A 25,340-nucleotide genomic window follows, 5' to 3' on the forward strand; every position below is an offset into this window, starting at 1 on the left:
CATTTTGAAGCTTTCGGGGCGGATGTACCAGTTGAGCCCCTTCAGATCTATCACAGGCCTCCACTCCCCTGTCTTCTTTGGCACCAGGAATAGGGTGGAGTAGAAGCCTGCAAAGCACTCTGATAAGGGAACCAGCGTAGCCACCCCCTGAAGATGGAGAGATGTTATGAAACGTATTAGAGCTTGAGCCTTAAGCGGAGAGGATGGAATCTCTGTTCTTTTGAGAGATGTGCGAGGTGGAGGATGAGAAACTCCAAAAGTGTCCCCACTGGATTATTGACAGAACCCAGGGCTCCTGGCAATGCTCAGACTGGAACAAAAGACCTTAATCTGGCTCCTACCAGGAGTGCCTGGGCTAATCTGGTGTCAAAAAGACTGCTTCTGTTCCTGTGAAGCCGTAAGGGCTTTATTCTTCCTGCTCAGAAAGGATGCCTGGGTGCCCTTCCAAGGCCTTCTGTTATCTCTAAAGTGCCTTGATTGTCTGAAATCCCTTGGGTTCCACTGACGGAACCTAGAAAAACCTCCTCTGGATCTTTGCATCCTTCTGTCCTGGGGGAGCATGCCGGATTTCCCCCTGTCACACTGGAGATAGTTTTATCTAACGTATCCCCGAATAGTGCTTTCCCATCAAATGGGATCTTGCACCAGTTCTGCTTGTAAGCTAGATCAGCCGTCCAGGGTTTTAGCCACAAGGCTCTCTTCGCCATTACTGACTGCAGCATAGATCTGGCTGAACACCTAATGGTGTCGATGGCTCCTTCTCTGACTAAATCTGCTGATAATCTAAGCTCTTCCAAGGCCTTAATTATGTCTTCCTTGGGGACATCCTGGCATAAGGCCATCTCGATGTTGTCTGTCCAGGCCCTAATGGCGCTTGACACAGAAGTGAGGGCAACGGCTGGTTTACAGATGGCTCCTGCGGCCAAGTAGCTCCTCTTAAGATCCAGATCGATCCGCCTATCTAGAGGGTCTTTGAAAGAAGTGGAATCCTCCATTAGAAGGGTGATATTCTTCACAAGGCGTACAACTGCTGTGTCTACTACAGGCATAGAGTTTAGTAACTGCGTTTTGATCTCTGGTAAAGGGCAAAGCTTATTGAACCGGCCCAAAGAAAGTTTTGTATCGGTTTTTGACCACTCATTCTGAATGACCTCGCTGAAGTCGCCCATCAGAGGGAAGAGAATCTGCTTCCTTTTGAGGAATGGGAAATAGCTCTTAGATTTTTTAGATGGTTCCTCTGCATCCTCCCAGGCGATCGCAGTCTTGACTGCTTGGATGAATGGTGGGACCAAGGAATAGCTGAACCCAGAAGGCTCTGATTCCTCTGAAGAGTCCCCTGAGAGGTCTTCAGGTGGTAAATGTTCAGCCGGCCGACCTGACGGAGGCAAAGGGGTACTAACTGCCGAGGGACCGGGAACCTCAGTCTGTCTCCTGTACCTGGGATGTCTGTGGGACTGACTGAGCGGGAACCAGGGCCACTAGCTCAGAGAATGAGTCTTTCATTGTCCGCTTTAGCAGATCCACAACCTGCTGACTTTCAAGCTTACGGTTGGCTGCATAGTCTCTAAAGCAGTCTTTACAGACCAGCTTGTCCGGTAGTGGCGTAGCCCCACATGTCCAGCACTTCTACCTTGCATAAGCCCTAGGAGAGGGAGACTGATCTCGTCTTCTGGATCTTGACCTCTCCGACCTATGGTGTGAAGAACGGATCCTATGATGTGAAGAATGGGACCTGCAGTCTGGGCTGTCATCACCGCAGTGTCTTGAGAATTTTCTGGTGCTCTGGGAGTGGGCAGGGCTACGATGCAAGGAATCCATGTTAGATTTAGGCAGCGCACTTTTTTTTTTATACTTACGTAAAGTTGGTCTCATACCTAATGGAAGTAGGAGGATCTTTGTTATGAGATGAATGACTTATTGCATAGTTGGGCAGAAGAATCAGCTGTAGAAATATAGTAAGACAGGGAGGGGGGAGAGAAAAAAAAAGACTAACTGTACACATGTATACACACACATAACCTATACATATATACACCCATATATAGGCTAACTCCCCTATTCCCCCCTTTTTATATATATATATATATATATATATATATATATATATATATATATACACAGAGCAGAGTCAGCAATGAATTTGCAGGGCACAGCTGAGCAGATACTGACAGCCATGACCCATACAAGCTGACCCTTAAATACAAAACAAGGTGGGTGGGCTAATCCCAAAGTCCACCTCTGACCTAGAAAAAAAAGAGGGCAAAACTGGAAACTTTTCCAGTAACCAAGATGGCTGCCGGCCGAACAGGCAACAGCGCATGTGCCCGCGCATGCTCAGTAGCTATCGGCGCCAATGACTCTATACAGATCCCTTGCTAGTCGGCATTGGGTCCCCAGCCCTGGAACACTGAAGCGTCAGTATGGCCGCGAGGACGCCGACCCGCAGAGCCACCTGTAGCCAGGAAAGTAACTGTAAAGTAAGGGGAGCGTGCCCGCGGCCCCCTATACATAGAGGGCAATATATATGAATTTAAAAGATGGCAAATATATGGTACCGGCAATCATAATAGAACATATAAGAAGGAAGTAGAGCAAGAGAGTGAGAGAGAATACAAGGAAGAAAGAAAAAAAAAACACCAGCCTGGAAAATGTGAGCTGATCCTGCGACTCCGCTGTATTCATCATGAAATAAGATGGCAGACTGCGTTCCTGTGAGGAAACTGCAAGATGACCCCAACAGATCCACAGAGGGGTTCCCAGTCTTATTAGCACTGTGAGCGGCCCAAGAACAGGGACTGTGCACGGGAAAGGCTAAACCCGGCAGACGCTGCCAAAGGAAAAAAAGGAGAATGTTGGGGAAGGGACTATGCCTTTAATTTATGCTATTCACTAGTCCTGAGGGAGGAGTAGAGTCGGAGCTCTATCACAGGTATGCTGCCATGGAGGCACCAGGAAAATCTATTATGTAGGTAGTCACCGATCTCCCCAGTGTAAAAGATACCTATGTAAACTTCTTACAAATGCTATTTTTGAAGTTTTCTGTGCATAAGTGCATTGAAAGTTCTCTTTGAATGCATGGGAATTGTACTTTGTATTCATTTTTCTAAACATGATGAATTATAAATAAATTATAAAGCAGAATATCATAGTTTAAAGGGAATGTATAAAGGTTTTTTTATCTTGTTTATTTTTTAGCGTAAGCAGTAAAAATATATTTAACCACTTCGGTACCGCGCTATTGCCAAATGACGGCATTAGCGCGGACCTACATTTCCGGGACAACGTCTATTGACGTCGTCCCGTGTACGAGCGGCCTGCGCGCCCCCTGAGGGGCGCACGCGGCGCGCTCTGTGATCGGCGAGTCCATGAGACTCGCCTGATCACCGATCCGTGCAAGGGGTCGATCCCGACCCCTTATCACGTGATCAGCTGTCAGCCAATGACAGCTGATCATGTGATAGAATGGAGCCGGTAATCGGCTATTATTCCTCCTCGCGCTGACAGCGCGAGGAGAAAAAAAAAAAGCCGATCACGGCCAGTAATGTAAGCGCTCACCTGCCCCCTGCCAGTGCCCACCTGCCCCCTGCAGTGCCAATTTAATAAAAGTTAGTGCCCCCCGTCAGTGCCACCCAGCAGTGCCCACAGTGCCACCCAGCAGTGCCCACAGTGCCACCCAGCAGTGCCACCCAGCAGTGCCACCCACAGTGCCCACAATCTGCCTCAAAGGTGCTGCACCCCAGTGCCGCCCATCAGTGCCCAGCAGTGCCGCCCATCAGTGCCCAGCAGTGCCACCTATCAGAGCCACCTATCAGTGCCCATCAGTCCCATCTATCAGTGGTACCCATCCATGCCACCCATCCGTGCCACCCATCCGTGCCATCTTATCTGTGCCCATCTTATCTGTGCCGCCTTATCTGTGCCCATCGGTGCCGCCTTATCTGTGCCTATTAGTGCTGCCTTAACTATGCCTATCAGTGCAGCCTATCAGTGCCCACCAGTGCAGCCTATCAGTGCCCACCAATGCAGCCTATCAGTGCCCACCAATGCAGCCTATCAGTGCCCACCAATGCAGCCCATCAGTGCCCACCAATGCAGCCTATCAGTGCCGCCTAATCAGCGCACTTCAATGAAGGAGAAAAATGACCCATTGCAAAATTTTAGAACAAACTATTAAAACATGATTTTTTTTTTTTTTTTTTTTGCATCTTTTTTTGTTTGTTTAGCAAAAAATAAAACTCCGAGCTGTAACTAAATACCACCAAAAGAAAGCTCTATTTGTGGGAAAAAAATTATAAAAATTTCATTTGGGTACAGTGTTGTATGCCCGCGCAATTGTCATTCAAAGTGCATCAGCGCTGAAAGCTGAAAATTGGTCTGGGACTGAGGGGGGTTTAAGTGCCCAGTAAGCAAGTGGTTAAAAATATATTTTCTTTTTGGTTTATTCTGATAAATATAAAATATTGCATATGAATAATTTGTACATTAATATGCAGCAAATTGTTGACATTATTAGTTCTTTTTCACATTTTCTTGAGTCTTTCTATTACTTTGTTGAAAAAATCTTGTTTACAGAGTTCAATAGTACAAGTTTAAATTTACATATAGACGTGAATGAGTCAGAGTAGTACCTCATTCCATTCATACAACTCCGTATTAGATTCTGTATCAGAGACAGTTAGTCTGAAAAGGAAAAGCTTTTGCTGCGCTTTTTTGTTAAAATGCCGATAGTGCTCTTGGAATTCAGATAACCATCAGTTAAAAAAAAAAAAAAAGAAGTAAAATAAAAGTGATTAGAAACTGTTATAGTTTCCTTTGAATATGCAGTATAAAAATGAGGGCTGATTATGGCAACAATTTGATGATCTTTTACAAATAGTAAAGTCTTCCCCAAAGGCAGAGTTCCATTCCATAATAAATGTCTGTTTAGGGACCAGCAGCTAAAAGTAAACTGATATGAGATTATTAGAAGCACTGCCATTGATCTTATCCTGAAAATGTTAGTTTCCTGGTTGCTATGTTAAAAGAAAAAGTCAGCAAGTCTTCATGTTTCTTTTGTGACAGGTTTTCTTTAATGCCCCTAATTTTTTTAGAGAAGTATTCGTTTTATACTAAATAACCTTTTTTGTCTTTATAGTCTGTCCCAATAGGTTAATGATAACATGTTATCTTTTTCCCCCAAATTGTACTTTTTTATTTTTTTGTAGCACATTTGAATATATTTATTTTATTTTGTAGGTTTTCTTTCAGATAAAAAAATTGAAAGTTAGGGAAAAATAAGATTATGGTAAAATCCATTTCCTGGACTATAGTAAAGGTCACAGGCATCGTTAAATCATTATGACTTATTTGCAGTTACCTTCAGGTGCGTGGACATTGGCAAAAAAGGCTGCATGGACATTTCCCTATGTAACCCCCTCCCACTCTCAAATAGTCACTTTTTTTCAAGCAATAGAGAGATCATAACAGAGGGGGGTATGCTGTGTCCTCTATTTCAGTGTTCCTTTATAATTATGCACATTCTGGAGGTACACCATTCTAAAATGTAAAAAAGGAGACTAGTAGTTAAAGATAACGCAGTAACAGCCACACACGTAGGACACCCAACATTAGAGGTGATTTATTCTCCCAAAGTAAAAACCGATACAGACTAGTATTCCAACAGTTCGCTTCTTCCTCAATTTGTCTCCCTCATACAGCTATTGGGACCTCAGTGCTGAAGGAGGGGCAGGGAAGGGCAGACAAGGATGTTGTGCAAGAGTCCAGTGTCCTCCTGATCAACCAATGACATCACTGGTTGTTAGGATACCACCTGTAACGATGCACAATGAAAACTTGTGACATTGTGTGATCCACCCACTGGCTTGTATACAATTTTTCACCCCTGAAGAAACCTGAATGCACCCCAGGGTTGAAAAAGGCTGCTCTACTGTACTCCAGGAAACAGATTTTACTGGTAGGTTAAACGTACTATTTTCCTGAAATTTCCCATGCTTACTTCAAAATATATGGTAAAATAATTGCGGCAAGTCAAATTTGGACTATTCATTTATTAAAGTTTTTTGTCTTTCAATGTTATATTTTGTTGCATACCAATACACAGTGTACAATTATAGCGCAGGACATGATGAAAATACAACTTTTTTTTCTTTTTTACTTTAGCCAAACTTTCATAAGAAAGAATAAGAATTTTTCTCCCCAATCACATTGTGATCTCTTGTCCTTGATCTAATGTTCTAGTGACACCCCCTTAAAAAAACACTTACCTCCATGAGGAAAAAATTGTGAGTAGATCTGTTTAAATGTGTCTTCATTAACAACTCCACTAGGACATTCCTTAAAATATAAGAAAAAAAAAAGGTAAGCAATTAGGTAAAACATATGTATTCAGACTATATACGAGGGGTCTTCAAAAAGTTTCCACACTTTTATATTTTCGTTGGAAACGGTGAAGGTGGTGGGAGTAGTAATTGGCCGTGTCTGAGAGTGTCATGTGACTAGTCTATCTGGCAAGCCGGCTAACTTAGCAGTTAAGTATAATATTTGTCATACTGTGATGATGGCTGCAAAACATTTTTAAGAACCCTCGTATTATACGCACACACACAAAATCCAGCTGTTGCAGCACCGCAGTATTTATTGGTTCATTAAAGTCACATGCCATAATCCAAAATTAAATGAAATAACAGTTTTGGATCAGCCAGCTGAAATATTTTTCTTGAAAAGTATTCTAGATTTTGTCTCGCTCACTAAAAAAGTTATTAGACCATTTCTTTCTTTAAAGTAGTTGTAAAGTCAATAACTGCCATCCCCTCCCCCGTGCTGTGCTGTGTGTCTGTTTTTTTAAAAATTCTAATCCTAAATACCTCTTCTCACAGCACCTCCGTGCTGTCATGTATCCTCCTCTGCTCTCCTTCCCTGATCTAAGGAGAGTGACAAGAGGGGCTGAGATTCCCCTCTGATGTCACCCGTCCAGCAGAGGAAGGTCACGTGACCGCACATTGGTGCTGTGAGAAAAGGTATTTAGGATTAGAATTAAAACAAAAAAAAAACAGACACACAGCACTATATATCTTCATAAAACAGAGGGGATGCCAGTTATTTATAGATGTTATTTTCAAGCCACAGAGAAGAGGAGCAGGAGGGGAGGGGCAGGAAGGTGATCAGCTCTCACACACAGGCTTAGGAACTTATAGGCAGGGAGGGATGGGGAGAAGAAGAGACTCACAGCAGAGAGCCGAGAGCGGGATGATGAAGGCACATAAACTGACCATGGTATCATTGATCAGCAGCCATGTTTACTGTGGTCAGCACACACAGGAAGACACAGGAACAGGCAGGATCAGCCAGGTATTTTACAACATAGAAAGAACAAATTACATGGCACAAACACTATATTTGTCCTTTTAGGGTTACAACCACTTTAACCCTTTCATGAGTCACTGATGCCTAGATCAACTTTAGCAGCATCAGCATACAGTATGTCTTTAACTTGACAATAATAATATAATGTATGTTTTTTGTTTTTGTTTTAAAGACATAGAAGACTCTTGTGGTACACTTTTCATTACATGCTGAAAATGTCATGAATTATTATATATATATATATATATATATATATATATATATATATATATATATATATATATATATATACACACACACACATACATATATACACACGCAGTATATATATATTTTTATTTGTGTTTTTTAGATGAGACTAATAGTCACAGCATGCACTTTTGATAACATCAACTATGTAAGAGCAAAATAAGTTATTTTTGACAATTCAGTAAAAGCTTAGGTTCATGTTTTGAGTCTTGCCTGTCTGCTCACCATCTCTTCCCATAACTTCCTGTTTCTTTGTATGAATCCTTTACTGAGTCTGTCTCCTAATATTCTACCCCTCAATGACTCTGTAGCTAGAAATAATTGAAATACAATGTGGAAATGAATATGTGATTTTAAATTTCAACCATACACTTTAACATTGTAATTCAATTGCTCAATTAATTATATAGAGCTGTGGATGACCACTGCAGCCTGAAAGTTTCAGTGTTTTTTTACAGGCTGAAGGTTTTAATTTTCCCCAGTGAAGCTTCTAGCCTGCATGTGATCACCTCGTCTTAGATCACATGGTGGACACATAATCGGGAACCATGCTTGATTTGTTCTTGATCATCAGTGGAGGTCCAAGTTGGGGCTTGTGGCTCTAAAGAATGGACATGTTTATAAACCCAATTTCAGCATGGAGTGAAGTAACATTTATATATAGAGAATGGGTAGAAGGGATTAATCAGAAAAGGTTCAAAAACAATCCTGGCTATCCTCGTAATCTGGCCTTTAAGAATTAATAAGGAAACTGGTAGAAAATCAATGTTTTGTCCCAAAGACAGAGGCCGATTTCCTAAAAGAGCTGAGATTTTTATTCAGATTGTAGCTGTGTTCACACTGAATAACAAATTATGTGCAGATTAAATATTCAAATCAGCCTTAGTTTTTAAAGTTTTGAAGTTTAGATTTTAGTTCTATGCAAGGATATCATTGTTACTTTTTTTTCTAGATTCACTTTTTTGCTATCCTCAGAGTATGAAACTTCCCTATACAGTAGTTTTAGCAGTAAGAGAAACAGTACTACTTTCTGGATACATGTTAATTTTAGTGGATGGTAACCTACGTTGCTATTGCATTAGCCTTTTACCCAGCCAAGGAGAATTGACTTGCACACAAGTGGAAATGGTTGTGTAGACCTTAAAAACATTATTTTTCTAGGCATTGTATGTGGATGTGCCCTATACATTGATTGGAGTGGGGCTGGAGCACAGCATTGTACCTCTTATAACTGATGTCATTACAAATTGGCTGGATGTGGCTTGTATACCATCATGACATGACATGAATCACAATTACTACTAACACCTGTATATGTCTTTACCAGTAAAGGAACTCTGTGTGATTGTGGGCAGCTGCAATATTATCATCCATGGACATTCATGTAGCATTGAAAGCGAGTCTGCTTTATATATGGCTAGGAGCAAGGGCTGATTACTGCACATTGTTACAATATATTCCCCTTTCACAGACTGTCATCCTGTGGAGCTGAATTTGTATATCATTATTGCCTATAAGTAGTGATGTAAGTAACTCAGTTGAAATAAACTGAGTTACATAACGCAGTTACTTTAGAGGGTAACAAGTAATCTAACTGATTACTCTTCCCCTCATGGTAACGCCGTTCCCATTACTTGGGGCGGCGTTACTGCAATTACATCTACTGCCAGGGACCAGGTAGACGGAACTAGCGAAGGATGTGAATGTCGCCACCTCCATCGGCGAGATTGACTCCTCGCTGGCCCCGTCGCCTAGGATGGATTTAAAGGGGAATTTAAAGGTTCTTGTCAATCTCACCGATGGAGGCGGTGACATTCACTTCCCTCACTAGTCCCGTCTATAGAATATAAAAAAAAGTCACAGTTACTTTGCTGAGTAACTAATTACTTTTCCAATGTAGTAACTAGCGCAATTACTTTTTGGGAGAAGTAATTTGTTACTTAACTAATTACTTTATTAAAGTAAGATGACCAACACTGCCTATAAGACTCTTGTGTAGGACTTTTAGCCAATGTGCTAGTTATAGGATATCCACATACACGGAGCTTGCTGTTTTGAAGGTTAATCAGCTGCTAGATACAGTTATGACATATTGTATGACAGGCTGGATCTAGAAGGCTTGTTAGGAACCGGATCGTGAAACAAGATCTATTCTATGTGCAGGCTCATATATGTATGGAGTACAAGTATTCACCATAGGGTGGATTTTGTCCTTACAGCTAATGCCTGTTTTACTATATATTGGTATCACTCTTGAGGTAGTCCACTATGGTTATGCTTTATGGGTAATGACCACCTTATACTAATTTTTCCTAATTGTGCTTTAGGCTGCGGTGTCATACACATAGGAATCCTTTGTGGACCTGATCTAGAAAGGGGGGAACAGGTATAGATTTGGGAGGGGGAGAGGGGTTCTTAGAGAATAGGGAGTGGGGTGGGATCTGGGGTGTTGAGGAGTGTGGGGTTTGAATGGGGGTTGGGGATTGAGGGAGAGTTTTCCTTGTGGGGAGCTTGGACACCGTGCTGTATTTTTTAATCATATACAGTGCCTTGAAAAAGTATTCATACCCCTTGACATTTTCCAAATTTTGTCATGTTACATCCAAAAATATAAATGTATTTTATTGGAATTTTATGTGATAGACCAACACAAAGCGGCACGTAATTGTAAATTAGAAGGAAAACGATAAATGGTTTTTAAATTGTTTTACAAATATATATGTGAAAAGTGTGTTGTGCATTTGTATTCAGGCCCCTTCACTCTGATACCCCTAACTAAAATCTAGTGGGAACAATTGCCTTCAGAATTCACCTAATTAGTAAATAGAATCCAGCTGTGTGTAATTTAATCTCAGTATAAATATAGCTGTTCTCTGAAGCCCTTCAGAGGCTTGTTAGAGAACCTTAGTGAAAAGACAGCATCATGAAGGCCAAGGAACACACCAGACAGGTCAGGGATAAAGTTGTGGAGAAGTTTTAAGCAGAGTTAGGTTATAAAAAAATATCCCAAGCTTCGAACATCTCACGGAGCACTGTTCTATCCATTATCTGAAAATGGAAAGAGTATGGCACAACTGCAAACCTACCAAGGCATGGCCGTCCACCCAAACTGACAGACCATGCATGGAGAGCATTAATAAGAGAAGCAGCCAAGACGCCCATAGTAACTCTGGAGGAGTTGCAGAGATCCACAGCTCAGGTGGGAAAATCTTTCCACAGGACAACTATTAGTCGTGCAGTCCACAAATCTGGCCTTTATGGAAGAGTGGCAAGAACTAAGCCATTGCTGAAAGAAAGCCATAAGAAGTCCCTTTTGCAGTTTGTGAGAAGCCATATGGGGAATACAGCAAACATGTGGAAGAAGGTGCTCTGGTCAGATGAGACCAAAATGTAATTTTTTCTGGCCTAAAAGCAAAATGCTATGTGGGGGGAAAACTAACACTGCACATCACCTGAACACACCATCCATACTGTGAAACATGCTGGTGGCAGAATCATGTTGTGTTGTTGCTTTTTTTTCAGCAGGGACAGGGAAGCTGATCAGAGTGGATAGGAAGATGGCTGGAGCCAAATACAGGGCAATCTTAGAAGAAAACCTGTAAGAGTCTGCAAATGACTTGAGACTTGGGTGAAGGTTTACCTTCCAGCAGGACAACGATCCTAAACATACAGCCAGAGCTACAATGGAATGGTTTAGATAAAAGCATATTCATGTGTTAGAATGGCCCAGTCAAAGTACAGACCTAAATCCAATTGAGAATCTGTGGGAAGACATGAAAATTGCAAATCTGCATGAGCTATTTTGCAAAGAGGAATGGCCAAAAATGTCACTCTCTTGTGCCAAGCTGGTAGAGACATAACCACAAAGACTTATAGCTCTAATTGCAGTGAAAGGTGGTTCTACAAAGAATTGACTCAGGGGGGCTGAATAAAAATGCATGCCACACTTTTCACATATTTATTTGTAACAAAATTTGAAAAAACATTTATCATTTTTCTTCCACTTCACTATTATGTGCCACTTTGTGTTGGTCTATCAAATAAAATCCCAATAAAATATGTTTACGTTTTTGGTTGTAATATGACATAATGATGAAAATAACAGGGGGTATGAATTATCTTTTCCAGGCAATTACTGTGTGTGTTTGGAAGCCTTTGTAGGTGCTATATCCTTTGTGGTCAGGCCCATTGTGACAGGACAGGCAAAACAAGCAATTGCTTGGGGCCGCCAGCTGGCCTGGGGCCCCAGCCACACCGCTTCCTATAAGCTGCAGCCTGTAGCGTGGCCAAGCTCCTCTTCCTTCCTCCTGCAGTCCACGCGGTACAGGAGATTCAGGGGGTGGCAGTCATCAAGACCCATTTAGTAATAAAAAATATGATAGCTTGCTGACTATAATAAAAACAATTCCCATAGCTTTCTTTCCATTTTCTTTCTTTCTTTACCATCCCATTTCTATCTTATTGCTTCTTTTTTGAATCAGGTAATATTTATTAAAGCTTTTTGAAAAAATTTGCAAAGCGGGGGCGTGGCTTGACCTCAGCCAAGATGGAGGTTTAGACCCAGAGCTCCGGTGTACAGCGGGATAACGGAGCGGCTCACGGAGCACAGTGGCCACACTTTACATCCCTATACCGGCGTTTCGATCCGGGCACAGCCTGCCGACATGTCTAGGAGGAAAAGAGCGGAGAGGAAGCCCAGAAAACTGACGGCATACTTTATGCAGCCGCCGAGACAACATGGCCAAGATGGCACCGGCGCGTCCTCCACTCCGCTCCTTACATCCAGCATTCTGGAGCGGTCCAATGAGAATGCTCACACCAGCAGTGAACATTCGCTGGGGAACTCACAGGCGTCCACCCCGCTGAGCAGAAGTCCAGCCAAGGCCAGGAGCAGAAGGGACAGCTCCGGAACACTGCAGCAGCACGAGGTGAGATCCCCTACTGATTCCCAGGAAGACACTAGAGAACTCCCTGACTCCATTACCACTTTCCCCACGACAAACCAGCCTGTCCTGGACACTACCCTTAAAGACATGCTAATCTTTTTGCGCAGCACCATTCATACAGACATGATGTCTTGTATGAGAAGCTTTAGCACAGAGCTTAAGGAGGTGGGTGAGAGAGTGGGTCATGTGGAAACTAAAATGGGGGAATACGCCACCACTATAAAGGACTTAATTGATGCCCATGACTCAGTTGAGGAAGAACAGAATTGGATTAAAGCTAAGCTGGCGGATTTGGAAGACAGGGCCAGGAGGAACAATGTGAAGCTAAGGGGCATCCCTGAGTCGGTAGCCCCAGCAGACCTGCGTCCCTATGTTACCAACCTGCTAACTACTCTTATGCCAGATCTTTCGCCAATAGAAATTTCTATTGATAGAATACATCGCATCCTGAAGCCTACCTTTATTCCTGAAAATTTTCCTAGAGATATTCTATTTCGTAAGCATCTTTACCAAACTAAGGACCATTTAATGCAAATTACCAGGAAAGGGGAACACCGCACTACGGAATTTTCTAATATTCAGCTCTATGGGGACCTTTCGCAACATACATTGCAGCTTCGCTAAAATAACATCACCAAGGTTCTATGGAATCACAGCATCAATTATAAATGGGGGTTCCCCACCAAATTGATTGTGAGCAGGGAAGGGTCCAACTATGTGATTTCATCACCTGACAAAGGCCTTCAACTCCTCAAAAGATGGAAGATCCTCCCCGACGATTCCTCTCTGCCTCCTGCTGCACACAGCCCAAAGGGCCAGTCACTGGTTGATTAACTGTACTATGACACTGGATTTGGATCTGAGGCTTTTTTTGCGGCCGCTGCGCTGTGTTAAACAGCCTCTTATGGGCCCCACCTGACGGAGCCACTTTCTTTTGGTCAATAAAGCCCCCACTTTCTTGAGCAGATACGATCTGCACACGGGTTATGATGACGCTCCTTATACCCAGTTATTGTTTTGGAAGTTTTTTCCCTTTTTTGTTTTTCCTCCAGGAGCTATCAGCACTACCACCACGTCCAGAAACAACCAACTCCAACGTATCAGAACACCTACTTTACGCAGAGGATCTTGCAGGGGCCTTCTATCCACCGCATCTACACTACTACCACCTAAGGATGTACCGAGCAGAGACCAGTGGTGAGTACAAGTGTCTCCTCATGGGCAGCGCCCCATCACATAGATGCAATGCCTCTTAATATCCTGTCAGTCAATGCCCACAGACTAAACCACCCGGCCAAGAGATTTTCTTTATGGAAAGAAGCCCAATCATCGCATTGCGATATACTCTGCGTTCAAGAGACACATTTTCAAAAGGATTCCCCTCCCAAATGCACATCAAGAGGTTTTCAACACTATTTTCTAGCCAGTGCACAGAAGAAGAAGAGAGGTACTATGATAGCTATTAGAGACACTGTCTCCTTTCTTTTGCACCAGGAACTTACTGACCCTAATGGTCGATTCATAGTCTTGGTGTGCGATATCAATAACACCCGTTATACATTGGTAAATGTTTATGCACCTAATGTTCGCCAGATCCGTTTTTTGAACAGACTTATGAAAAAGATAAGCAAAATTAGACAAGGTGCTCTATTGTTGTGTGGAGACTTTAATATAGTACCAGGCCCGGAGATGGACTCAACGTTTACCCCTGCTAGAAAATCTCAGTCTTTGTGCAACTTCTTAAGAACTAACGATATATTTGATGTATGGCGTTGTAGGCATGCCGATCAGAGAGATTATTCTTTCTATTCTCATAAGCATCGCTCTTACAGTAGGATTGACCTCTTCCTCTCAGACAGGTGGTTCTTCCAGAATATCACTCATACCAAAATTAATTAAATCACATGGTCGGACCATGCTTCAGTGCTGGTCACAATCGCAGACAACAGTCCCACTAATGCCTCCTATTTGTGGCGATCAAACTCCCAATTGATTCAGGATCCAGCTACCAAACGTTTACTGGAGGACCATCTCTCTGAGTTTTTTCAGATTAATTCTACCCCTGAGGTCACTCCTACTGTGGTATGAAATGCCCATAAGGCATTCATCCGTGGTATCTTTATCCAGCAAGGTGCACGGTTGAAGAGGTAGAAGCAAAGGCAGACGGAAGATCTTCTGAACAAAATCACAACCCTAGAAAGCCTGAACAAGACCAATCCTACTTTAGCTCTCCATACCGCTCTAGGGCATTTGAGGCATGAACTCAGACTAGTGTTAATACACAAATTTGAACAGGTGGAAAGGAGGCTAAAACTGTCCTTCTACTCTGCGGGCAATAAGGCTGGGAAGGCCTTGGCGCGTAGGCTACAGGGACAGCGTATCAAATCAAAAATCCCTCACCTGTTCAACCCTAGGACTAATATCAAAGAATGTGATCCGCAAAAAATTGCAGACTCTTTTAGCGACTATTACGAATCTCTTTATAACTTAGGTAAAGTCAGTTCTACCCCACAGCCATCTAAGGATGACATAGCAAATTTTTTAGCGCAAGCAAAAATTCCTACTCTAACCACTGATCAGTTGGAGGAACTAAATTTGCCTTTTACGATTGCTGAGGTGTATAGGGCCATAGACATTTTACCAAACAACAAATCCCCAGGCCCTGACGGGCTGACTGGAGAATATTATAAGACTTTTAAGTCTGTGTTGGGCCCCCACCTTCTTAAGGTGTATGAGAATGCTGCTGCCTCTGCTCTCTTCCCGTCTGAAATGATGAAAGCAATTATAGTAACCCTGCCTAAGCCGGGCAAAGCTCCGGAGGTGCCCCAAAACTTTCGGCCTATATCATTACTGAACAATGATTTAAAGGTATACGCTAAAATGCTAGCTTTACGTCTGATGCCGATGTTGCCTACTATCATAGATGCTGACCAGTCGGGGTTTACTAAGGGGAGGCAGACCTCGAATGCCATGAGGCGTGTTATAAATATAATTGGCTTGGCAAGGGGTCGGCGATCGCCTTCTCTGCTCCTTGTCTTGGACGCAGAGAAGGCGTTCGACCGGGTCCATTGGGGTTATCTGTCTAAAGTGTTAGGGTCATTTGGCTTCACTGGCCATATTCTATCGGCCATACTTGCCCTCTATACCTCTCCTTCGGCTAGGGTATATTCCTCAGAAATGTTGTCAAACCCCTTCCAAATCACGAATGGCACTCGACAGGGATGTCCATTATCCCCCTTGATCTTCAATATGCTCATTGAGCCTTTGGCTGCGTGCATCAGACAGGACCCGAATATTTATGGGTTTAGGGTGAAAGGTCGCAAACATGTTGTCAGCCTATTCGCTGATGACATGATTCTAATGTTTACTAGACCATCTGATGCACGTCGCCAGGGTTCTGGATCACTATAGCAAAGTCTCGTACTATAAAGTAAATACAGCCAAGTCCTATGTTCTTGATCTGGGAAACTTTTGCAGTCTTCCTACCCCTTTCAATGGCAAGACTCGGCAATACCTTATTTAGGGATCACGCTTACCCCCTACCCTGATCAACTTTTTAAAGCTAATTATGTTCCTTTAGTAGACAAAATGAGGTCTGGTCTCCGCGCCCTAAGTAAGCACATTCTATCATGGTCGGGACGACTTACGGCATTTAAAATGCAAATACTACCTCAGTTGCTTTATATTTTTCGTACGGTCCCCATTCCAGTCACTAATCAATTTTTTAGTAAATTGCAGTCATTGCTCTCGGGGTTTCTCTGGGAAGGTAAGAAAGCTAGAAGTGCATTCAAGAAATTGAGCAAGTCTAGGAAGGCTGGCGGCCTCGGCTTGCCCATACTAGTGGATTACTACAGAGCAGCTATCCTAGCACAACTGAGGGAATGGTTTGCTAATAAGCCATCCTCGTTATGGGGGGAGATAGAACAGCAGAGTGTTCCAGGCAGTAATTTACAAGATTTTGCCCTGGCCTTCCCATACCTTGCACGGACACCGAAAGATCTTTCGCTCCCAGTGCTAGCAACCTTAAACTCCTGGAAATTATTTGTTTCTACACAATCGCATAGCAGCCCAACCTCTACAATTTCATTACCAATATCTATATTAACAATACTAATTCCTGAGCTATCCCTGAATAGTTGGTTTAAATCGGGAATCCATTGGATTCACGACCTGTTTAGTGGCTCTCAGCTTAAACCCTTTGCAAAGGTGCAGGAGGAGTACGGCTTATCGCACTTGGAATGCTTTACTTATCACCGAATACAGTCATATCTTACTAGTAAACACACTCCCCCTTACAAAGTTAATTGGCGAATTAAACAATATCTTAGTACCGGGGGTGAGAAAAAAGGTGGTATCTACCTATTTTATAGCACTCTAAATGACAAATTGATATTAGAAAAGTCTGGGCCTATAATGGCTTGGGAGAGAGATCTTGGAGTCTCTATTTCTGACGATCAGTGGAGCATAGCTATCCATCACACGTATTCTGCCACAAGATGCACCTCCCTTTGGGAATTAGCACATAAAACCACACAAAGATGGTATTTAACACCATACCGTCTGGCCAAATTTAACCCCTCGATCTCTTCACTTTGCTGGAGAAACTGTTCTCAAGTAGGCACTATTCTTCAAGTAATGTGGTCGTGCAGCAAACTAGCTGGATTCTGGACGAGAATATTCGAAATATTCTGACAAGTGACAGGCATCACGATGTCCCCTTCCCCTGCTTTTGCACTGCTTAATATAGGAATAGAAGATATTCCACCATCCCTTAGACAGTTTGCAACTCATCTATTTTTAGCAGCTAGACTGGTACTTCTTAGGGTTTGGAAATCCTCTCAGCCACCGGAGGTGCAAGAGGTTATTCGATCTCTTGCTACTCATTACAATTACGAACTTATTTTGGCATCGATATCAGGGAAACGTACTTCCTAAATAACTGGCTACCGTGGTGCGACTGGTACAAAGCACATATACCATAGTTAAACATCGTAGCTAATCTAGTAGTGTGGGGTGTGAATTCAGAGGAACTGGAAACATATCCCACTCTCTTCAGAAACTCTTATTGAGTGATAGCCTCCTGCCCTGGGGCCTAGTATTAGGCTCCTACCCTCCCTTCCCTTCCCTTCCCCTTACCCGATTAAGGTTACAGTTTGGTTTTCCCCTAATTTTTTACTTTCTTTATGGCACATAGTAGACATTATGGAATATCAGCATTGTCGCCTACCGAATGTTTGTCACAATCTATGGGAAATGAGTATAAACCCGATTGTTCTAAGTTCAATACAGAATCCAAATGAAGGGAACCATATGATTCCTCCCACGGGGGTGCAGCTAGACCCCCGAGGGGGCACCTACGATGGGAGGGTGATATGGTCTCAGGCGGTGGTAACGATGCCTGTTTGGCAGTATGTTGTGTCAATACACTGTATTGTTTTCTATAACTGCAACCACATAGTTAGCGGATTATGTTTGGATCGTCTCCTGTTTATGTCAATGGTATGATTCCTATGTACGAAAGTTAATTTGTATATTTTGTACCCTGTAAATCTGAAAAATTTGAATAAAAATGTATTGGTTAAAAAAATTTGCAAAGCAAAGACTCTGCAGTACACTCTACTGTAGAGTCTTTTCTCTGCTTCGTATTGTTTTGCAAAAAGCTTTAATGCACAATAACATGGAAATGGGATGGTAAAGAAAGAAAATGGAAAGAAAGCTATGGTAATTGTTTCTATGGTAAAGCTATAGTAAATCTTTCTATTTTTCTCTCATTAGATATCGTTTGATATACTGTGTCCACTGTACAAGATGTTATCCCTTATCTATAATTTATATGCCCAGCCAGACGAGACTTTCAGAACTGACTTCTTTCTGCCCATGGTTGACACAGCCCTCAGAAGCCTAAGTGACAGGTTTTTAAGATTGAATGGTGTTTATTTATGACCTTTATGACTTTCTGTTCTCAAAGGACAACATGAAGCAGACAATAAAGAATGGAAAGGTTCATGAACGATGCAAAAAAATTGAACAAACCCTCCATGACATTGATGCTGATGACTTGGCACTTGAGATCAATTCATCTCTCTACACTTTTCCTGATCATGTAGTCACTTCCCCATTTGACATGCTTAATTACATATACAGTGAGAAGCTACTGGATTTGTACAGTAATTTAAGCATTGCTTTGCGTCTACTCCTGACTCTCCCTGTGTCAGTGGCCTCTGGGGAGAGGAGCTTTCCACTGCTACCCCGTCTGCCAGCTCGCTGATTGGCCAGCTGCCCTCTCATCCACGAGCCACCCAGTTGCCCAGCCTGCCTTCTCTCTCTCACACTGCCCATGGAGTCACCCACTCTCTCACCCGCCCGCCGAGCCATTCGGCTGCCTGGCTCACCCACTCTCTCACCCGCATCTAATTTCCCCCCTCGGATCCGCCCCTGCTTTGCTCATACTGTACTTCAACAGCCCTGACCTTAGATGTTGTATTGACTATCCATGTGCCACTTTTCTGTTTTCTGTTGTCAGTTCTGTTTACTCCTAGCAGTGGCTCTTGGCTACTAACCTCAGTTCTTAAGTCATACTTGCTGAGGAAGACTGCTTAAGTTCCTCAGAGAGCCCAAGTACAAGTGTACACATAAATAGAGTCCTTGAAAGGCTGTTGCTAACAGGGAATTGCAGCAACAGTCATCTGAGAGTAACCACTTCAATACCGGTTACTCTTATCCCCTTCCTGCCCAGGCCAATTTTCAGCTTTCAGTGCTGTCGCACAATTGCACGGTCATGCAACATTGTACCCATATGAAATGTTATGATTTTTTTTTCCACACAAATAGAGCCTACTTTTGGTGGTAATTAATCACCACTGGGTTTTTCATTTTTTACTAAATAAATGAAAATGGACAAATATTTAGAAAAAAAAAAGTTTTTCTTAATTTCTGTTATAAAACTTTGCAAATAAATAATCTTTCTTCATAAATTAAGGCCAAAATGTATTCTGCCAAATTTCTTTGGTGAAAAAACCCAAATCAGTGTATAATATTTTGTCTTTAGGAACGTTATAGAGTCCACAAATTATGGTATATATATATATATATATATATATATATATATATATATATATATATAGAATATATATATATATATATATATATATATATATCAGAAAATCGATCAATCATAATGTACTGACGGCCTATCTCATTTCTTAGGCCGCATACACACGGATGGATTGTCTGGCCAACTAAGTTCGTCAGACAATCCGACAGACAATCCGTCCTACTTTTGAATGAACGGACTTGACCACACACGATGAGCAGACAGTCCGCCGAAAGCTTGCGCGATGACGTGTACGGCACGTACGACGGGACTAGAAATACGATGTCCAATACACTGCAATGCAACCTTCGGCCGTGTAAATCCTTTCTGAGCATGCGCCATACTTAGTCCGTCCAACTTGCCTACTCACGAGTGGACTGTCCGCTGAAACCAAGTTTGGACGGACTGTATTACGGAAATTCCGAAAGACTTAGTCCGCCAGACTGTCCGCTGAAAAAGTCCGCTGAAGCCCACACACGAGCGGATTGTCCGCTGAAACACATTTCAGCGGACTAAGTTGGACAGACAGTCCGCCCATGTGTACGCGGCCTTAAAAGCCAAAAATGCCAGGACAGTACAAATACCCCCCAAATGACCTTTTTGCAAATTAGGCAGTCTCAGGCATTTAGTAAGAGGAATGACGCATTTTGTAAAGTTGACATTTTTGCCACGTTGAAATTTTTTGCCACAATTTTTTTTAAAAATTAAGAAAAAAAGTTGATGTACAGTATCTCACAAAAGTGAATACACCCCTCACATTTTTGTAAATATTTTATTATATCTTTTTATGTGACCACACTGAAGAAATTATACTTTGCTACAATTTAAAGTAGTGAGTGTACAGTTTGTATAAATTAGTTTGTGTAAAGTAGTGAGTGTACAGTTTCTATAACAGTGTAAATTTACTGTCCCCTCAAAATAACTCAACACACGGCCATTAATGTCTAAACCACTGGCAACAAAATGAGTACACCCCTAAGTGAAAAATTTCCAAATTGGGCTCAATTAGCCAATTTCCTTTTCCAGCATCATGAGACTAGTTAGTGTCTCAGGTCTCAGGTGTGACTGGGGAGCAGGTGTGTTACATTTGGTGTTATCGCTCTCACTCTCTCATATTGGTCACTGGAAGTTCAACATGGCCTCTCATGGTAAAGAACTCTCTGAGGATCTGAAAAAAAAAATTATTGCTCAACATAAAAATGGCTAGAAGGGCGTGGCTTGGCGCGCGGCGGGGATGGCAGCATAACTGAGGAGCTCCGTCGGATCCGTGGCCCTAGCACGTCTAACTGCACTGCTTTTTATCCGAGGATGAACAAACAGCACTGGAATTCACACCACACTCGCTCCCGCCGCTCCGGGATCGCAGGCAGAGAGAGAAACATCTCAGATCTCTTTAAAGATCAAGCGGCTGCCCTGACTGCCGCGGAGGAAGACAAGATGGCGCCGATGCACGCCAAGGACGACCTCAGCGAGGATTCGCAGTCGGCGACGGAGGACGCCAGCAGGAGAGGTACCCGCACTAATCACCCCCTTACCTATGAGGACATGTCCGGCTTTGTGGCGGACATTAAAGCCTCGTTCTCCACCGCCATTACAGACCTGAAGACCAGCTTCCTGGTTCTTCAGGAAAAGATGGCTGCTTCAGAGACGGCTGGGAAGCATAGAGACAAACAGATTTCTAGACTGGACAGGGTGGCAAGTGCTCATGCTGTGCATTTTATTGAGATAAACAGACATTTAGAGGACTTGGACAACAGGGGAAGGCGCAATAACATTAGGGTGCGTGGTATACCGGAATCGGTCATGGCCGAGCAAATTCCCGCTGCGTTGCAGAGAGTTTTCAACACTGTGCTGGACAGGCCGGAGGACACGGGTATTGAATTTGTCAGGGCCCACAGAGCCCTCAGAGCTTGGGGTCCGGATACGCTACCCCCTCGGGACATTATATGTAGGCTTGCAGAGCTTCTCCCTCAAAGAGGATATCATGTCCAGAGCACGCAGGAATGAGCAGATCATTTTCAACTGGGAAAATATCAAGCTCTTTCAGGACCTCTCGCAAATCACCCTGAAAAATCGCAGGGCTTTGCGCCCTCTCCTGGAAAAGTTGCGAGAAAAGGAGCTACGCTATGCTTGGCGCTTTCCCTTTGCCCTGTCGGTCACGCATTGGGGGTAAACAACACATCCTGCGTACCCCTGAGGATCTTCCAGAGTTCTGCACAGCGCTCCAACTTGAACCGCTGGATTTACCGGACTGGTACCAAGAATTCTACCCACCGCCCAAAGATAGGAGTCCGCCTCATTCGCCTCTGACCTCCCCGGAGAAACATCACTCTAAGAAAATGAGACAAGGCCGCCATGAGACACTGGGGTCGGGCACTCCTCGGGGCCGTCCTCATTCCTCCAGGAACCTGCTGGAAGATTGACAAGCTTGCAAGGCGCATACCGTGGCAGGCCCTCATCGGTTTAAGGTTCTCCTTCTGATTCCCATTTGACTGTCCGGAGCTGCACAATTTGAGACTCCTTGTTCCCTTTTTTCTTTTTCTTTTTCCTTTATTTTTGGTCTGATTTCAGCCTCTGCTTTTGATCCCCATGTTTTATTTTTCTTTATTCTATTTTATTTCATTTTATTATTTTTTTGCCTTTATATCATTTTTCTTCCCCCTTTTTGTTTCGGGGGTTTTTGTGTTTAGCTTCCATGCTCCACTAGTGTTCTTATACACAGCACCACCTCACACTGGGTCTTCAGCTGATAAGGAATTGTATGAGACTGACTGTTGCTTTACAGACCTGATAGAGTAATGGACCCATTATCCGGCAGTGGAAGGTCATATCTCACAGTCCCTGATGGCTGCACAGAACTGCATGGCAGATCACCTTTTATCCCCATGTTATTCTAAAGGTTTCCCCCATTTTTTCCTTTTTTATTTTATTTTATTTTTTTTTTAAACCCCCCCCCCCTCTGCAGTGCAACTTGGACATTTGAGCATTCATGGGCTTGGTTGGGCCACGGCCCGACTTTCCGTTCCTAGATTATTACAGTTTTACTTGTTTAGCTATAAGATTGATTAACCTCCTCAGGCTGGGCGGACACACAAGTAGGTTGTTGTGTGTGTCGCGCACAGTAGTTGCTGCTGTTCTCGTTGGGTGTCTACATTGACCCCACAATAGTGCCTCGGGCGGATCCAGTTGGGCCCGCCCGTATACACTAACTTTGACCCTCCAGGACGAACTATTCGCCTGCGGAGGGAGTGACTTATACCCTCCACTCTTTTTCTATCGTGCCTTTCTACTCTTACCTATTTTCTCTCTTCTCTCTCTGTATATAACTTGGGGCTATAGAGTGTTAAGATTTAAATTTGTATTACGGTCTGTCTGATATTGTTTTCTTCTAAGGCTTGATTACAGGTGCGGGTGACCCTCTCTCTCTGAGTCTCTATAATGGCGTACTCCAATCTCGGCGGCAGGCCCACGGTCATTTCCCATAACGTTAAAGGTCTCAACATTCCTGAGAAGCGATCCACCCTTTTACGAGAGCTCAGGAAAGGTAGGCCAAGTTTTGTCTTTCTTCAGGAGACGCACTTCCAGACAAATAAGGTACCCAGGCTTACTGACTCCTTCTTTGTGGAAGCACATCATGCCACGAACGAGACTTCTAAGTCAAAGGGGGTCTCGGTCCTGGTAAGCAGGGAGGCCGATTTCGAGCTTTCGGACAAACTGGTGGACCCGGGTGGGAGGTTTATTTTCCTCAGGGGGTCTTGTAGAGGGGTTCCCCTGACGCTGGCGAACGCTTATTTCCCCAACACTGCCCAGCTTACGTTTTGCCACAAATTAATCGACGAGCTGACGGGTTTCTGTAGGGGCTGTTTGATTCTAGGGGGGGATTTCAATGTTCCCTTGATCCCAACGGAGGATACTTCTAATGGGAAGTCGATAGTTACCTATAGAGTTCTTAAAAGACTCAAGCAGCTCTTACACTCGTTGGACCTGATTGACACCTGGCGTTACTTGCATCCTGAGGGTAGAGACTACTCCTTTTTCTCTATCCCCCACGGCAGACACTCAAGACTAGACTACATTTTTATAACGCAGAGGGATATTCCTCTGTTGACGGGAGCCAATATTGGGTTACAAACCATTTCGGACCATTCTCCCATTTCCATTACGCTGAACTTATTTACGCCCCCACCCAAACCAAATATGTGGAGATTGAATTCTTCCCTGTTGACGGACCCAGAGGTGCTCTCCTATCTCACCTCTTCCTTATCAGACTTTTTTAGGCGTAACACAACTCCGGAGGCTAGCCCCATGGCGATTTGGGAGGCCCACAAGTGCTTTATTAGGGGTGAATTGATCCGAATAGGCACACACAAAAAGAAGGAAAGAAATAAAGAGATAAAAAGACTGACGGATAGAATTCGCTCCCTGGAATCTCTTCATAAACAGTCCCTTGCAACAGACACCGCAACTGCCCTATTAGAAGCTAGACGGTCCCTTAAACAAATTTTTGACACCAATACTAGGAGATTTCTCTTCTTTAAAAAAAAGATTTATTACGAACACGGAGACAAGACGGGCAAGATACTGGCCAGAGCTTTGAGGACCCTTCCGACACGGAATAACATCGTGGGCATCAAGAACAGGGAAGGTAGAATTGATAGGGACGTAACCAGCATAGCTCGACATTTTCATGAATACTATACGAATCTCTACAACCTCCCTTCCCGACATAAATCGTCAGAAGCGCAGCCTGACAGGTGCCAAGTTATAAAAGAGTATCTGCAGTCCGCCAATCTCCCTTCCCTTAGTGCCGACGATGCCGCCCTGTTAGAAAGACCTATAGACATAGCGGAGCTTCGATCGGCCATTAGAGACCTGAAACCTGGTAAGAGCCCTGGCCCAGACGGCCTTACGGCCATTTACTACAAGACGTTTTTGGACCTACTAATTCCCCCTCTCCAGAACGCTTTGGGAGACCTGTCCAGACGGGACCATGTCCCAGACGATTTCTTGGCGGCGTATATTACGGTGCTACCCAAAGAGGGAAAGGATCCCCTGGTTTGTTCAAGCTATAGGCTGATTTCCCTACTTAATATCGACGTGAAGCTCATGGCCAAAATCTTGGCTAACAGGCTGAGGCCTCTGCTTTCCGACCTGATAGGTCCCGACCAGGCTGGGTTCATGCCTGGTAGGGAGGCCAAAGACAACGTGATGAAATCACTGAACCTACTTCACTTGGCTCACCAGCGAAAGATCGAGGGTCTTCTCCTATCGACCAACGCGGAGAAGGCCTTCCATCGAGTAGCATGGGACTACATGTTGGAGACGTGTAGACATGCGGGTCTAGGCCCCAATATGATGGCTTGGATATCGGCCCTCTATCAGAACCCTTCCGCAAAACTCAAGATTAATGGCACGCTCTCGGACACAGTCCACATTAGAAACGGGGCGAGACAAGGGTGTCCCTTGTCCCCCCTACTTTTCATTCTATCATTGGAGCCATTTATTAGACACATCATGTCGAATGACTCTATTTATGGTTTCCAGATCAACCAACGGGTGTTTAAAGTAACAGCATATGCTGATGATCTGCTATTTTATTTAACTGAGGCCGCGAACACACGAGCGGACTGTTCGCCCAACTTTCTGAAACAGTCCGCTCGTGTGTGGGCTTCAGCGGACTGTTTCAGCGG

The 25,340-nt window shown here is 43.5% G+C and overlaps 1 protein-coding gene across 4 annotated transcripts in view; it reads right to left on the reverse strand.

Moving 5' to 3' along the window:
• KCNIP1 (potassium voltage-gated channel interacting protein 1) overlaps positions 1–25,340 on the reverse strand; it is a 568,743-nt gene that overhangs the window by 251,647 nt on the left and 291,756 nt on the right. For all 4 annotated transcript variants that reach the window (XM_077473564.1, XM_077473562.1, XM_077473563.1 and 1 more), the window contains one exon: positions 6,264–6,333. In XM_077473564.1, coding sequence (XP_077329690.1) covers positions 6,264–6,333 — 70 coding nt within the window. The remainder of the gene's footprint in view (positions 1–6,263; positions 6,334–25,340) is intronic.

The sequence above is a fragment of the Lithobates pipiens genome, unplaced genomic scaffold, assembly GCF_037356315.1.
Source record: "Lithobates pipiens isolate NorthernLeopardFrog02 unplaced genomic scaffold, aLitPip1_a1.2 Scaffold_8, whole genome shotgun sequence".
Classification (NCBI taxonomy): Eukaryota; Metazoa; Chordata; class Amphibia; order Anura; family Ranidae; genus Lithobates; species Lithobates pipiens.